Source organism: Molothrus aeneus, chromosome 9 (genome assembly GCF_037042795.1).
Source record: "Molothrus aeneus isolate 106 chromosome 9, BPBGC_Maene_1.0, whole genome shotgun sequence".
NCBI lineage: Eukaryota > Metazoa > Chordata > Aves > Passeriformes > Icteridae > Molothrus > Molothrus aeneus.
Genome location: NC_089654.1, coordinates 26,828,258 through 26,845,632, shown reverse-complemented (window position 1 = coordinate 26,845,632; position 17,375 = coordinate 26,828,258). Strand labels below are relative to the sequence as shown.

At 38.5% G+C, this 17,375-nt stretch overlaps 1 protein-coding gene across 2 annotated transcripts in view; it reads left to right on the top strand.

The window, feature by feature from the left end:
- The window catches only part of COP1 (COP1 E3 ubiquitin ligase), a 125,813-nt gene that overhangs the window by 8,586 nt on the left and 99,852 nt on the right, over window positions 1-17,375 (top strand). Inside the window, exons 3-7 of one of the 2 annotated variants that reach the window (XM_066555405.1) lie at window positions 245-342; window positions 1,660-1,724; window positions 4,114-4,233; window positions 6,262-6,330; window positions 15,872-15,931. In XM_066555405.1, coding sequence (XP_066411502.1) covers window positions 245-342; window positions 1,660-1,724; window positions 4,114-4,233; window positions 6,262-6,330; window positions 15,872-15,931 — 412 coding nt within the window. Of the gene's footprint in view, window positions 1-244; window positions 343-1,659; window positions 1,737-4,113; window positions 4,234-6,261; window positions 6,331-15,871; window positions 15,932-17,375 lie in introns of both variants that reach the window. The other variant, XM_066555404.1, reaches the window with a different exon arrangement.

Genomic DNA, 17,375 nt, shown 5'->3' with positions numbered 1-17,375 from the left:
AAGAGTGAAGTGCTTGACTAAATTTTGTAATCCTTGCCAGAAACCTTTGCTTTCTGCTGTAGCACACTCTGAGTTCAAACACTGGAACATTTTGATTCCACTGTAGGTTCTTGGCAGCACAGCTGTTTGCTGGCAGCACAAACAATGCACCTTGTCTAAGGCTGATATTATTTACCTTGGGCTTATGTTTTGTTCCTTCATGTGGGCTCACTTGTTTTGTTTCTTGTTTTTTGTTTTTGAACAGCTATAAATGTATTCACCAGAGCTTGGAGGACAATAACAGATGTCCCAAATGCAACTATGTTGTGGACAACATTGATCATCTTTATCCCAACTTCTTAGGTGAGCTTTAGGCTTGCTTGCATGAGAAACATCTTAGTTGTTAAGGAAGGCAGGCACTTGTAAATTTGTCCTGTAAATTACAGTCTTCTGGATGTTGAAAATAAAATCCAAATATCAGCCCCTTGGTTGTCATTTTTATATAAAAAAGTTAGTGCTATAAATTGTTAATACTGCACTGCCTCCAGCAGTTCTGTGTGCTTAGTGACAGTAGTGAGATTAACTTGCTGCTGTTTCCATACTGTGAAAAGCAAAGCTGTTTTTCTTATGGCTAGAGATGTGAATCTCTTTACTTTGATTTTCTTGCACTCTTGTCTGGCTAGTAATAAAGGACATGCCCTGTTTACAAAGCTTGGACACTGAAAGGGTGGAGGTATTAGATACTGTGCTGTTTTGGCTGCAGTAGTGAGACCCACGTGATGGATGGAGGTGTAAATTAGATACAGAGAAAATATTCATACATATACCTATATGCAATCCTAACTGCCTCTTAAAGAGGTAGTACATGTTGCTAGGTGGAAATAAAGTTTAAAGCTTATTTTTGTGGAGAAAAGCTTAAAGGAAACACATGTGTGAAATAGCAAATTAGAGCAAATGTTGATTTTATGTGCTGAGACACTCATTTAATAGTAAATATCTGAAAAGCCACAGTAGCCAAGGAATGGTTCAGAAATGGGCATCCTGATTTAGACCCAATCATGTTGTGCTGGAGATGGTGCTCAGGCAGGTCTTGGAGTGCATGTTGGGCCAAAGAGTGTTTGCACACTTCTGTGTCCAGGGATTTGAGGTATGTGTTGGAGGGGGAAGAGCCTGTACGTATATATGTGTGCAAAGGATTGAAGTTATCTTTCTCTTTGCATTCTCTGGATTGGTGTAAAATTAAAATACAGCAAAAGTAGATCTTTAGAAATGCACATGACAATTCAAGGAAAAAGTTGTTATATTCATCTGTGCTTATTTTTTTGGCCTATAATAGAACATTACCTGATTTATCTCCCTCATACTGTGATGTGCTTTTGCCTTGGAGTTGAAAAACTTTCTCAAGGAACCATGGGTGTTTAGATAAAGGAACTGAATCAATTTGGAGAATGTGTAGGTGTTGTATTTGTTGATGATTTTAAAAAGTCTTTATATATCTTACAAAAAACCACCACAGACTAAATTGGTAAGGAAAACAAGTGGAGACATCTTTTACTGTTTTAATTACTGAAAAGCATCTTACTGTGGAATTAATAACTAAAGATATTGAGGTAGAATCTTACATACTGTTTTAGTGAACTTTAAATAAATCTTTTTGACATCTTATTTATTTTTTTTTAGTTAATGAATTAATTCTTAAACAGAAGCAAAGATCTGAGGAGAAAAGACTCAAACTGGACCATTCAGTGAGTAGCACCGTATGTTCCAACTTTTTTACTTCATATTTATTTAATGATTCTGTGCAGCATTTGTAATTACATGGCTTAACTGAGAAGAGATTGCACTGTTGAGCTGATATGGTTTAACTTGCTTTAAGAGGGAATAATACCAATATCAGTGGTGGTAGATCCCTTCGACCTTGTTAACTGCTGTTCTTCCTCCAGCAATATGCAGAGAGAAGCTGTGTTAGCATAGGCAAGTGTCCTTTGATGTATTGCATATAACCTGGGTAACTGCCCATGGAAGTACACTTGTTTAAAGGTAATAATTTTCATTGAGTGTTGGAAATTACAGCTACAATGAGAGCAGTGAATGATTAGAAGTGCCACGGGCTTGTCTGATCACATGTGAGGAGCTGTGTTCTATCAGGAAACTGCAGGAATGCTGATACCAGCCACAAGAGGGAGAAAGATACGTTTGGAGTCTGGTGTTCTGGTTCAGATGCCACAAAAAACTGCCTGGATATCTTCTAGACTTGCTTTATGTCATAGAATCAGAGCAGGATCTGTGTCCTCAGTTCATTAGGGCCTCTCTACAGCACCTGTGGATGCTCTTGTGCATTAAAATCAAAAAGAATATATGACATGAGCCAAAAAACTTACATGTTTGACCTGCTATGTCTGACATCCTTGTCTTTTATAATTCATAAATAAGATTGCAAAATAATATTAAAAACTATGGAGCACCTGTTTTTAAAAGCATATATTAAAGCGGTATTAATTTAGGGGCTGTGTTGCAGGAGCTGGTGCTGTCAGTGTTTGCAAAGAGCATTCTTTAAAGATTCATTGGTTTACTCACAGTAAGTTTTTATATTCATTATAAAATATGCATATACCATGTTTAATATAAAATATGCATAAACCAGATATGGTTTGAAGTGCACACAGCTGACCTGAAGGCATATACAGTAGCTTCTTGGAAATTGGTTTTACCCTTTAAAAGCTCTGCTTGTAGATGCAGAGCTATTTTTGATACCTATCAATAAGTGGACAATCTGCCATGACTTCATGCCAAAACAGTGGTGTGTCTACCTTTTGGCAGCAAATAAAAATACACACATCTAAAAAAGAGTAATGTTGCTCCTGTGCCCCTTCTTTAATGTGCCTTGTACTACTTTTGGTGTTAAGGGAAGTCATCCAAGACACATTGCAGCAAATGCAATAGTCATGGTCTCATTAAGAAATCATGTTAAGGCATGTTTGAACATTTGAGTAGTTTAGCAGTAGCACAATTAACTAGTGCATTAGTCTGTTAAAATGTGTCTCAAATCCTCTTCACTTGCTTAAAAACCATGGGGTTTTTTCCCAGTTACTCCAGATTGAAATTAAGTTTTTGGCCTGAGTAGTTTCCATAGCTTCTGTTGAGCACTGTATGAAAAGTTGTGTATTCTATATGGATGTTATGTATTTTGTTTTTCTTAATGTACTTAACACAAAAAGGCTACAGCCCTTGAGAAAATATCTGATTTAGACTGGATGGTATTTCTAGTTCTTGCCAATTTAAATAAATTGATTTAGTGTCATAGCTTCTTTAGGACAGGATTTTTTAATCCAGTTATGCTTTTTAGATGTTCTTTAGGTGTCTCAGCTGTTCCTGTTGGTTCCTGAAGCTTTTTGATGTAAAGCTGTGCTAACATTAACCTACTATTCTGATTTTCCTGTGCTTGAAGATACCTTTTTTTGCTTTTTTTATTGATAAGAAGAAAAGAGCCTTCAGGGAAGAATGGGCTGTATGGTAATATTTTGGTTCTCTGAGGAGTCCCCCACAGCTCCAAGCAGTTTAAATGAGATCAACCTGATGAGCTCCATTTCCTTCCCAGCTTTCACATTTCCCTTACACTTAGGAGGAGTAATCTGAAAGGTGACAGTAGAAAAAATAAGCTGATACTACCCTCTTTGATTTGAGTTTAGCATGAGGGTTTTACCTATTACTTGATCTTCAAAAAATTAAAAGGTATTGGTGCATAACAGTATTTCAGATGTAATCCAGCTAAGCTTGGATAAATGTGGAGGGTTTTTTTTTCTCTCCAAAGAAACATGTTCTCAGAAGCTGGAGCATAAATCAGATAAAATTGTTGCTGTGAAATAATCTTTTCCCAGCAGCAGCAGCAGCAAATATGCTTTCATGAAGCACAAATATATTCCAAATAAGATAAGAAGTTCCACAGTAGGTCAGAGGAGCCATATCCTGCACACATGGCAGAATTGGGAATCTGAGTGCATGAAAACTGGGTTGCAATTTTACAAAGAGATGAAATATTGCTGTGTTGCTTTTAATAGCTGTTGTTGGATGACTTACGCAGCCCTGGATGGCTTGGACTCACCATCTCTTCCACATCTCTTGTTCTCTTTTTAGAATGGCCACAGGTGGCAGATAATTCAAGATTTGTTGGGAACTGATCAAGACAATCTTGACTTGGCCAATGTCAACCTGATGCTGGAGCTGCTGGTGCAAAAGAAGAAGCAGTTGGAAGCAGTAAGAAGTTTCTCTTATTTAAATGAGCACTGTGTATTTAGAAGTTTTTTTTCTTTTGATACCTTCTCCTGGAAGCAAGATTCTGTTGGTGAATTAATTGCCCAGTATTTTCTCTTGTGTTTTGGTGTTTAAAAGGTGACTGTTTTGCTGACCTTTGTAGAGAAGTAACATTTCAGCTGTGATGCCCATAACATGCTTATAATGCTCTTGCTGGCAGGGTTGTATAAACAAGCAGGGAAAACAGAAAAGGATAAGAGAAAATGACTCACAGGACACGGACAAGCACGTGAAGAAGTTTGCTAATTGTCTGTTGCACAAGTAAATGTCAGATCTTTCTTAGTAATAAGGATGAAGAAGTCCAGAATATAAAGAATAAGCACACTGAGCATGTGAAAAGGATCACACCCTTTAGTTTTTGCTGGAACCAATATAATCTGAATGACCACCTTTCCTGAAGGCTTTTTCAGTATTTAATGCTTGAAAGAAAAGTTGAGATGTCTTGTTGATGAGGCTGGTTTGAAGATTTAGCCAATATGAAGCAAGCTGTTCCTATGATTTAACTGAAATATGGTTGGTTTGAGTTTGTTCTCTGTGTATTTGGCCATTCCATGCTGTTCATTTCAAGTGATCATTTTCAAGTTATGAGAGCCAGACTTTATAAATTAGACTGGATTATTACAGAATTTGACCCAGTGAACTTTGAATAGGAGGGTGGATTTTGACAGTGCTTTGAAGCAGGTGAGGAAAAGTTGTATCTGGAATATCTTAATTATTCACTCTTACAGGGTCAATATTTACAACTTGTGGTTCTGATGGAAAGAAAGTAACCCCAAAATATTATGTTCTGTTGCCTTATTGCAATGGGGATTGCAATAAGGCAATCTGTAAATTAATAAGGCAATCTAAGACTGTTATGTTGCCTTATTGCATGGGGACTTGTAAATATGTTTCTTGTGGCTCAGTGAAGTTTTGGTGGGGAAAAAGAGAATAAAACTTTTTTCTTCTGTAAACCTTTTTGTATGATTTGTGACAGATCTGAAGCAAAGAAGGCATATGACTGGGTGTATAAGTATTTCTGAGTATGAGTATCTTCTAAGGATGCTAAGCCTAAAAAGTGAAATCACACCTGACATTTAAAAGAACAATTTAAAAGCATTTTTCTTGTCTAGCTTTACTTACTTCACACTTATTATCAGATCATGGGGAGTAAAAAAATAACTGTAGAAAAGTATTATTTTTGCATTCAATGTCTTTACTTTCCCTGTCCCCTCCTCCTTTCCTGGATTTTATGTGCTCCTATATCTTGATCCTTTTTGACTGTATGTTCACAATCCTTTAATAATAAATATTTTGATAAGTTGTGAAAATAACTTGGAATGCTGTGATATGATTAGGGCTATATTAATGCTGTTTTATAGATCTTTGTTTTTTTTCCTCTTATGGTTCTTTTTATCTTGCCCTGTCAAGTTCTTGGGTGAAAATACTATGCAGATGGCTGAGATAAAAAACTTGTTATGAAAAATATTAGAAAGGGATGGTTTAGTTTCATCAGTGGCTTTATTGTCTTTCACTCTGGAGAAATCTTCAGCAGTAACTTCTACATAAGCATAAATGTAAATTTTGGGGAAAGTGTTTTTTGATATAAATACTTCATCCTTTAGTATGTTGATCATGAAGTGGATGCTAAGGATCTTCCAGGGTGGAAGGACAGTCTGTGAGGAACCTGTATTCCAAAATATATTTCAGGTGCAGTAGCCAAAGAAAAAATAAACATTTCAACTTATTACTAATAACTGTTACAAGGACTGTTGCCTTCACATAAAATCTTGTTGTGAACCAAACAGAACTTTAAGACCTTTGAGATAAAGTAAAACTACCATTTCAAAAATCCTCCTTAAGCTATTTTCTTCTTGGTAACCTCTAAATGAAAGTAGTTTCTGTGCTGTGTGGATTTCTGTGTGTAAAATGAGTATTTGTTTCTCTTGATGTACATGGAAGAGTTACACTTCCTTATTTGCTGTGTTACAGGAGTCCCATGCTGCCCAATTGCAGATCCTTATGGAATTCCTTAAAGTTGCCAGGAGGAACAAACGAGAGGTAACTTGTTTTGTGTTTCAGTTGGTGAGATGTTGTATGCTGCTTTCTCCCAGTGCATTTCTGTTGAAGTGATGTGTCAGCCTGGCATTATTTCTGCAAAGAATAACTCAAGGCGTGTTGGGGGAAATCTCAGACAGTGGACACATGGGTTTGAAGGAAAATTAATCTCTTTATGTATGACAGCTTCAATTTTTAATCATTTGCCTGCTCATCTCAAGCTGGTGAAGCATGTGGGAATACAGAGACTCTTTGGTGTAAATGAGCATCAATTTCTTGAAAGAAGATTGTTTTTCCAACACAGAAAAATATCAAAGATTGGGATGGAGTGAAAATATTTTCACTACCAAGTTTTTCCTTTAGTTTGTCAAATAGCATGACTAATATGGTGACATAAAAGAATTAATATTCTGTGCTTCTTCCTTATTTGTCCTAAAATGAGCGTCTCAAGGAATATGAGAGAGTTCTATAATCAGATACACACGGCTTGGGTCTCTTCCTTTATAAGGTCATGCAGTGCATAAACCCTCATACCACAAATAGCCCAGAAACCTAGAAAAATGATCATGAAAACAGTAGAAGGATGAGCTCTTGTGGTCCATGGTTTCTGAGAAAAGATGTTGAAGAGCAGAAGACTCAACAGTGTGCCTGTAAGGCCAAACTTGAAATCATGTATGGGTGTAAGAAGTTTTGTCCAGAATGGATTGAGGGTCTGGTTATGGAGTCATTCCAAAGCAAGTCTGGAGTCTGTCCACCAACAGATATCCATGGCCAAAAGCAACAAGGGTTGTGGAAAGTCCAGAGAAGGGCAAGAGAGCTGGTGAAGGGTCTGGAAAACATAAAGAGCAGCTCAGGGAGCTGGGGTTGTTTATTCTGGAGAAAAGGAGGCTCAGTGGGGATCTCATTGCTCTCTCTAACTACCTGACAGGAGGCTGTAGTGGGGGGAGTCAGGCTCTTCTGCCGTGTCTCAGGTGAAAAGATGAGGGGAAATGGCCTCAGGTTGCACCAGGAGAGGTTCAGATTAGATACTAGAAAAATTTTTTTTGCTGAAAGAGTGGTCAGGTGTTGGAGTAAATTGCCCAGGGAACTGGTGGAGTCACAGTCTCTGGAAATGTCCAGGAGGCATCTGGATATGGATTGGAGCATATGGTTTAGGGGTTAGTATGGTGGTGGTTGGACTAGATCATCTTGAAGGTCTCTTTCAACTTTCAGTGAAGGTTGAAGGTTGAAATTCAGTGAGTTTCAGTATCTGGGAAGCCTTTCTCATCTGCATCAGTATCAATCTCTTTGGCTTCAGTAATAATTTTTAAAGGATAACATCTTCTTTTAAGGCTAAAGAAAGTTAATTGTGGCTGCAGATCTCTGAAAACAGCCTTCAGAACACCCTGAAGGCAATTGGGACATACAGTTTATTTCAGACCCTCCATGTCCCTGCTTAGGTATTCCCTCTGTTTCCAAGACCTCCTCTATTATTTTGTACCCCCCTCTCTATTCCAGTGTGAAATGCAGGCTGTCACATCTGCAAAGACTTCTCTGCAGGCCTGTCAGTTCTGTCCTTGCCCTAGAGCTTAGTGTCTGGCCTTGCCATTTATTTTGAGGGAAATGAGGACTTGTCAGACTTATAGCAGCCTTTCCTCTCACTTGATAAGAGTAAGAAAGATAAAAATCAGTGGGTAGATGCATGCAAAACATAGACCAGTCCTTTATATCTCAAAATCTGTCTTGGGCAGACAGTTTACACATAGAGTAAATTGGTGCTTCCTTTTTGGTAAGTGATGAGATCCTCCCTGTAGCTGGTGGAGCTTGTGGCAAGCACCCCTTCCTGGAGGGACTTCTGTGGGGATAACAGAGGAGTTACTGCCTGGGGTAAGGCAGTGGGGATGTATGCAGACTGCAGAAAGCCTGGGAGGGTGGCTTGGAAGGAGAGAATGGGGGGTTAAGTGACCATATTAATAATGCAGTGAAGGTTATCAGAGCTTCTGAAGTTCACTGTAGTTTCTTTTGATCCTGTGAGAGGTGACTGGATGAGGTTTTTGGTGTTGAGATGACTCTGAGGTGTTAGAAAGTCCTTTTGCTTAGCTTCGAGACTGAAGAAGAAGACGGGATTCTTTGGTTTTCATTTTCAAGACTGTTTATTTTTATTTAATCTGTAACATTTTTTCTCTGACTTGCTGTGGTTTGTCTGGTAGGTCAGATTGAGGCATACTGACTGCTTTGGGGTGGTGTTATTTTTTTATACTAAAAACTATGTGTACATTTTTACAATAATTTTTTAATACTTACTGCTTATGTTAGACAGTTTGTTTTGACTTTAATCTATAAGTGCTACTACTACAGCAGAAGATGGAGGACAAGAAGGAGAAAGACTGGGCATGCTTAGATTCTTTTATTTTGCTTCTTGAACTTCTATTCTAAAAACTTTAAAATTTTACAGTTTCACTATCATTCTATTTAAACTTTTGTACTTTGTAACTTTTAGCACAAAGTTGGTAAATGTTTTTACAGGTTAAAATCAAAGGAATAGGTGTTTTTGATTCTGTGCTAAGGTCTCTGAGCCCCCTGTCAGGGTCTCGAGTCCTCCAGGGTAGTTAGAGGAATTTTTTGGGTTCTGACAGTGACTGTTTAAGGATTGAGCTCAAGGAATATGTGTGGACCCTGGAACAATGATGTATTGCACATAACTGTGAGTCACACAAGCAGCCTTATTATGGGGACGAGCATGACCTTTTTTCCTTTCTTAATTCAAGCTTGGATAGTGCAGAGTAAATGCAATTTCACTCAGTAACATAGCTGTAAAGATGAGTTCTTAATAAATAAAGATTTTTTTTTTTTAATGTATGCTCCTGAGTTCTTATTTCTAATTTTTGGCTTAAATGTTTAAAGGAACTTTTGTAACTTTGCTTCCTAATATGCCTCTTTGAATACTATTTTTATTTCAATATTTTATTAACAGGTTTAATTTACTGCATACTGCAAGTTCTTATATAGGCACTAAGGTACTTTTGTAAGTGAATACAGGTATTGCCTCAGAGTTAGTGTACCTGTATAGTATTTCCCAAGTTCAGAGTAGATGATTAACCACCTGTAACCCTCCTTGCCTACTTCACTCATAAATTATGGATTTTTTTCTCTTGCACTAATGAAATGGTGACTTCTGAGCATATTGCAGTGGGTTTACAGCTAGAAGAAAACTATCTTTTAGACTTGTACTTCAGAATATTGGTGCAGTCAAGTCTTTTGACAAATGCCTCTTTGCCGCCTTCTCATAATTTCTCTAGAAGATAAATGTGAGGTTCAGCACCTGCAGCAGTTTCTATTAGAAATCCTGTTTTGATCTCTTCATAACTTTTCAAAATGTTGATCTTTCAGGCTAGAATTTACTGCATGTTTTTTGCACAAAGGTGCTTGCAAGCCCTTTTTCTTTTGAAGTTTATGTATTTTGTTTTCTTTTTGACCTAGAGCAATAAGGCAAAAATCCCAAATCCTTGGCAATAGTAATAGAAAAAAAAAGTCTTACTTTAGAAAAGATTGAAAACAAATGGCTAAAGCTTAAAAATACTTTTTCACATGAACAATAGATAGTTTTGGGGGGGAGGAATGTATTGATCACTTGCAGCAGTTGGATGTCTGTCCCTAAGGCAGACTTAGCATGGCTGAGTGCCTTTCCATATGTGTGCACAGTTAATTGAATGCACACTCTGCTTTTTTTTTTTAATCCAGAGTCCTCTTCTGTTGATACTAAGGACCCAAAAAGTCTGGAAGGTCAAGTTTAATAATGAAATATTATATCTTGGTAGTGGTGGGTGTTTATTACTATTTTCCAGGGAAACCAAATGCAGCTGCCTGTGACTTTATAAAATTCTTGCTTTCATATGTGTGTTGCATAAATGCTTTTGGAAATTTAACTTTGTTAATTTTAAATGCTCACGTGTTCTTCCATCTTGAACACTTTGTGAGAAAACTGATCAGTTAATTCTCCCCACTTTTATGTTCAGTACTTTAAGGAAGAGGCCTTGCTAATTGTCTGGTCAGGATTCGAATGTCTCCAAACAGACAACACCATATATATCATATAGATAATTTATGCTAAAATATTATTAGCTCAGCTACCTGATGGTGTTTCTGTCAAGCAGTACCATTGCTTACAGAATACTGAGCTTGATGATTGGTATCACAAATCAAGTTCTATACAGGTGCTGTTCTCTGGGTGCATTCATGTTTCCCTTGGCAGATGTCACTTCATTTTTATATTTTCTTTCTAATAATGTGATGTTAAGTCTCCATGTCTAACAAACAAGGCCCCTTTCATGCCTGCTAATGCATAAGGCTGGTTTTTAGCTGATAAAACATCCTGGGACAGAAAAATAATCCTGAAGTGTCTCAGGCTGGTGGCACTGAGTGCCTGCTCAGCATTTCAGAATCATCGTTGTTCTTTGCACTCTCAAATGTTAGATACTAAAAATAAGTGGAGTTATTAGTTATTGTGGGGTAATTGCTGGGAATTCTAAGCATGAATCCTCCAGGGATGTCATTACCCTGTGTTAATCACTTCACCTGTCAAGCCTTATGTTCTGTGTGTTCACACTTGGATGAACTAATGAGTAAGCAAGAGGAGGTAACAGAACCAGGAATCAGTCATGCCCTTCTGTTGTCATGTGGTCTTGATTACATTTCAGGACTCCTGAGAATTTATAGCTACTGTAATCTGGTCCCTATCCACTGCACTTACCTGGTATTTAAATCTATTTGCATTTCTGAGTTACTGAATGAGAGATGTGAGCTCCAGAAGCAGTGATAAGAAGCCCAAGGATTTTTTAGTTTGCTGCTCACAGTGAGTGTGTGAGCAGCAAACTAAAAATTATCATAGTGGTATCAGTGTATACAGCTGGCTCTCCTTGCTGCACTGGAGAGGTCTTGCAAAGAAAGCACCTATTTACTGATACATTAAACTCTAAGGCAATTAGTCCAATTGTTTAGGCAGCTTTGTTCCCTTCCCCAGGTGTCCTTATCTCAGGAGGCTTTTCTATCAGACCCTATCACTAAGCTTTCAGAGCATATTTCCTCCATACTGTAGGATGTAAATGAGAGGGAGGAGTATTCAAGATATGAAACACACTTTATCAGCCTGGCATCTCCCTTCTCCTGCCTTTGGGAATTCTGTGTGTTAAACAGCCTGGATGTTCTCAAGCCTTTCTGGTAGCTCTCCCCCAGTTGTGATGAAGTATTTATCTTTTGGAGGAAGTATTGATCAGAGGAGAAATATTCTCAGCAAATAAATGTGTTATAGATGGACTGTCCACATGTTTAAGAGGCTTGAATGCCATATTTCACTACTGAAACTTGTGGAGGCTCAGGTGTTCTTGTCTTCATACTAACAAAAGTCTTGCACCTGCTTCTAGTTGTGCAAAGACATTGTAACAGAGAGGTATTTTGTCAAAATAAGTGATATTTGCAATTAGTTTATAAGACTAAAATTTCTCTAAGGTCTGAAGATGACTTTTGTGCCACAGTTGCCCTGTATGTTGGAAAATGCTCTGCATCCAAAGCAATAATGGAAAGAAAACCCAGAGACAGACAAGACTTCCAGAGAGAGAAACTGATCTTATTATGCATTGTCATTGAGGTATTGTATTCTACAGATAGAAATTCATTTCACTGGGTACCTTTAGAAAAGTTTCAGCTGTTGATAGTGCAGTTTGCACTGTGGTTTGTTAAAGCAGTACTTGGTGGAAGAACAGAAGTAGGAAGATTCTGATGTTGGATGGATGAGGCTACAGGACAGAATTAAGGCTTTATTTACAGTGACTGCCTGGTTTATCCTCCTTGGGTGGGCAGGTGATAATTTTTGTCTCATCCTGGTTGGTGCAGTGGCTTTGTGTGTCTGGGAAAATGATGTTCCCTCTGGTAATAGTCTCATCTGTTTGTCTGGATCTATGGTACCTATGGATCTATGATAGATCTGTGGATCCATCTATTCCACAGGGAGTCTGGATCAGAGCCTGGAAGGTGTGTTACTCTACATAAAATGGCCTGTGAGCTTCCAAAAAGGTTGACTCCAGATGCTCTGTTTAAGCTGCTTATTAGAATAGTGTTGCTGATTTTGCAGTATTTCTGTAGAAAATAACTCCTGCTGTTATTTGCTTTTTCTAGAAAAAGTTTTTTGGGTTGTTTGTTTGTTTGTTTGTTTTTAGTTGTTTTTTTTTTTTTTTTTTCTTTGCTGTTCTGTGATTTTTCTAGAATTGGAAAGACAGTTGGTCAAGAGGCTACAGCTCCTTCCCATGTGCATTTTTCTAGGCTGTCTTTGTGGCACTGGGAGGCTCTGCTGAGCTTTTAGTTTTTTGCAAACACTTAAAACTGGCACCAGGAGACCCAGCCAGGAGTGCTTGTTGTCCATGCTGTACAAACAAGGCAGGAAGTTGCTGCCTCCCAAGGGGGCCTTGCTCCAGGAAAAACAGGAAGCTCCAGGATAAAACCTTAGTGCTGTACCCTGTTAGGCTTGTTAGTAGATGGCCAACCAAAAACAAAATGACCATGACCTGGTGAGGTCATGGTAAAGTGTAAGTTCTTGGTAGCTTCTTGAACATCTGAAATCCCTTTTCCAGGATTATAAGAATGTTTTGAAATTGTAGCTGTTGTTCTGTATATATGCCCATATGTGAAAAATGGGACCAGAATGTTACACACCTGCTTATTGTAGTTCATTTGCTGGAGTTGAAATTGAGGTTTAACCACTGAATTAAGGACCTTCTCCTTGTCCATATTGGTCTTTTAATTTCTGGGAAAGCATCTGTGTCTGAAAAGAGTTTATAGTATGGGCTTCTCTCTAAACACACATTTCAGTGTTCCAAGGAAGTGCTTTTGCTGACTTCATCCAAAGTCTTACAGGTGTGATTCTGCCCATCACTGGGACAGGACTTGGCTTGCTTTCTGTGCCCAACAGTGAAAATTAAATTAAGAGCCCTTAAATCTGAATGTACTGCAAGAACTATAATTCATTTAGCTTTCCTTAAATGTCCCTCAAAGGCTAGCAATTATAAATCTGTAGTCTCATTTTTCAAAGTTTAATTGGAATGAATGTGGATTGATGTAAGGTCTTTGGTAGATTTAAACACTTCAACTAACATACCAAGAAACCAAAGGTTTCAGTGTAGACATTAATTCATTTTATGCTGATGGCATGAAAAGACTCCTCCTAAAACAAGCATGAAACACTCTTGCCTCCTTTTTGGAGTTGCTGCTCTTGGGTAAGTTTATGGTAGGTTGTAACTAGAAGGAAGAATTGGTAAATAAAGTACCAGATCTCATGCTCTTGGCTGTGTGCAATAGTTAATGAAAGCTGGCCAATAAAAAGTCTCAGCTCTTGTTCCTATGAAAAATATCCTGTTTTTGTCATGGCAACAACTGTCAATTATTTTTCAGAGGCCCAGTTTGGCTGGGAGCCAGTACATTGTAGAATAGCTGATTTCCTCACTGTAATTTTGGAACTTGTAAGTGGTTTTGTAACTTCTTTTTAAATGGGATTTATGAATGTGGGGGACTAATGGTATTTTCTAGAGCTGAGTTCAGGCAGGAGCCATGCTGTGCAAGTGTCACTTAACTTTGCCACTAATCTTGGAGCTGTAGCACCACCTGCTATTCTTGCTGTAGGTTTCGAAAGTGAAAATGGAATTATCTGTTATGGTGTAGTGATTTGTAAATTATCTGTGGCAGTCTAGTTCTAAACCATTAAACTTGTGCTGTCTGTGCCTCAAATTAAATGTGAACTGAAAGCTTCAGAGTACAGAGATTAGGATACATTTATAAAGTCATCTTATTCAAAGAAACAGCCATGTTAGAAATAGGTGTGCACCCAGCAGCCCTTTCTTCTCCTGTTTTCAGAGACAAAAGCCTTTGTTAGTGTTAAAAAGGAAAATTAAAATGGTGGATTATTTAATGCAGAGCACCCAGATATTTGGAATGCTTCACTATGAGAGAGGTTTACATTGTGTTTTTTGTTTAAGCAAAAACTTCTGCCTCTTAAAGGATCAAACTTGAGCACTTGAGTGAATAAGTTTTTGGGAGTAGCTTGCCAGATATTCTTTGGAATATGTCATACTAAGAGTAATATGTCTTACCAAACTAGTGATTTAGATTTGGGTAATTTAATTTAATATTCTTTTGTAAAGCTGAAAGTACAAAAATTTGTTTTGTCTTTGGAGAATGTGTTGTGCTTAAGCTTTCAATGGACTTAACTTAGCAAATGCTTCTGGTCACAGGCCACCTTGCTGGTTGTCTGTAAATTCTTACTGGAAGCTGAGAAGAGTCAGGTGGATTTCCAGTTCTCCTTGTATTTATTCCATTTATGTGTCTCAGTGAAGCAGATTTGCACTGGAGCTGAGTTTTGTTGAGAGCTCTCCCTAGAGTGTGTGTGTGTGTGGGCCCTGCAAGGCTGGGTTTAGGCTCTGTGGGTGTTTGAGTGGGACATTGCTGCTGGATAAACAGGTAAGGAGATGATGTCCTTGCTTAGGTGTAAACAATTGTCAAGTCTGTGGCTTCAGTTGCTTGAGGTGAGTGAAGCCAGCTTGCTGACTGACTAAAAACCTGAAAGATATTATATGTGGCACAAAGAAGGGAAAGGAAAAATTGGCTGGTGAGAGGGGAATTCTCCTTCTTACCCTTCCAGGTGTAGCTCTCAAATTGACTGGAGTTTATAGTGTAATCCAAGGTAAGTATCACACCTTTGGAAGGAGTGATACCTTGATACCATGTGGTGCTTGCTCTCTGCCAGGAGCAAATCTTACTCCGGTCAAAACAGGTTTTTTCCAATCCAGAAACTTCATGACAAAGTTTAAATTGGCAAGTGACAAGTTAACAAGTAGGATGAGACTTAGTCTTGATACCTTTCAGCAACACATTTTGTATTTAGTTGAAGGGTGAAATGATCGTTGTCTTTTACTATGTTTTTTTCTAATTGTGACAGGACAAGTGGGAATGGTTTGAAAGTGGAATAGTGTGGGTTTAGCTATTAGGAAGAAATTCTTCCCTGTGTGGGTGCTGAGGCCCTGGCACAGGGTGCCCAGAGAAGCTGTGGCTCTCCCTGGATCCCTGGAAGTGTTCAGGGCTGGGGTTGAGAGGGCTTGGAGCAACCTGGGATAGTGGAAGGTGTCCTGCCCATGGCAGGGGTTGGAATGAGATAATTTTTAAGGTCCTATCTAACCCAGACCACATTGTGATTCTATACTCAGTGCTTGCAAACCAGTTACACCTTACCTGAGACATGTTAAAGGAGCATTACAGTATTACTTTGAATTATGTGGGTCTCTGTGATTGACATCCAAATACCTCCTGCTCTTGTTTTACATTTTCAAAGTAACAGCTTTGTCTTGAATGTGGTTTGTGTGCACACTTATGTTAATATGTACATTTGAACTTCCTGCCTGGTGATTTTGAATTGTGTGGCACACCAGTGAAGATAGTTCGGGTTCCTCTCTGGAAAGATTGTAATTTATCTTGGTGGTGGTGCACTGCAGATTGATTTAGACTTCTCCCATTCTCTTTTCCACAGCAATTGGAGCAGATCCAGAAGGAGCTAAGTGTTCTGGAAGAAGATATTAAACGTGTAGAGGTGAGGTACCCAGACATTGTTCTGACTCTGGCAATTTTTCATTTTCATCAAGCTGTCTGCTTTGCTGTGAGACTGCTGGCTTAAATTTATGGCATTTAAGTCAGTAATGGGAAAATGAACAGATGATGCTCTTTCTTTAATTTGTTCATTTAGTTGATGTGTGCAGGCTGCAGTTAGGTAGCTCTTACATAATCATTTCTTTGTGTTGGTAGTAAGTATTTTAGAGTAGTTGCTAGAAATCAGCAGCTGGTATATTGATCAGAATTTAAGATTTTTGTACGTTGCTGGCTGTTTGCACAGGCTGTTTAAACCTTAGCAGCATCTAAGTCTTAAAATGGAGAGGTGTTGGAGTTTCAGAAGAGGGTTTTTATGCAAAGACTGGAACAAAACCAGTCTCTGCATAACAACCCTCCCTTTTGACCTGCATGTCAAAACTGATTCCTGCTACCTCCTGGTATAGTTCTCTTAATTCTGTACTAATGGGAATCTCTTGACATTTTTGCTAAGAATTATTCTCCAAGAATTTGTAACCCTGTCAGTGCAATCCTTCTGTCTTCAGTGACTCTTTAGGTTCTTCTTGGTCCTTTCCTCTAATCATTCTAGTGTTTAATCTTGCAGTAGGAAGCTGATGTTTCAGGAATACTGCCACCTCTCCAAATATCATTCCCTTAAAACTTCTTGGGAATCTGTTTGCAGGTGTGCTTCTCACTGCTTGCTCATCTTGAGCAGTCAGCATGTGTTCCCAACTACCTCCCAAAAAGCCTTTTAGATTTCTTAATGCAAATTAATATGTGTGCTGGTGAATTAGCAAAATATAAATATGACTGAGAACTGCAAGAATTCCCATTTATCTGATAGCTATTTGGAATTTTTCAGATTTCTTTTCCCAAATGTTTCTCAGCTTTGGTGAAATAAATATACCTTAGCGTGTTTTCTTCAGACTGGTAAAATAAGTCTTGAGATCTAGGAAAAACTATTCCCAAAAGCTGTGGGGATCTCTCAAAGAGCATCCAGCTACCTGTTTCTGTGCTCTTTAATCAGGCATTTCAGTGGGCTGCAGCTGGGCTATATTCCTGGGGTGTGATGATGACCTTGGCTCTGACCTCTAAAGCCTGGGATCTCTCTTGTCATAAAGATCCTTCTTTCTACCTACCAACTAATAGGCACCTAGTGGGAATTTGAAAGCACAAGTAATAATTGTCCTGAGAACACTTTTCCCCTCAACTAATGAGCTGCTGCATCCTGCATAGCTTCCATTTCCCAAACAGATCAAAGGCAGTTTCATACTGGGTTCACAGCAGTGACTTAGGCTGGGAGGGACAAAGCCAAGTTTATGTGCAAGGTTTATCTCTTGTGCAGTGGTCCCACAGAGGACTGACAGATCCTCTTTTAAGTCTGGCACCACCTTTGCCCTGTTGCCTTGTGACTATTCTTGCCATGACCC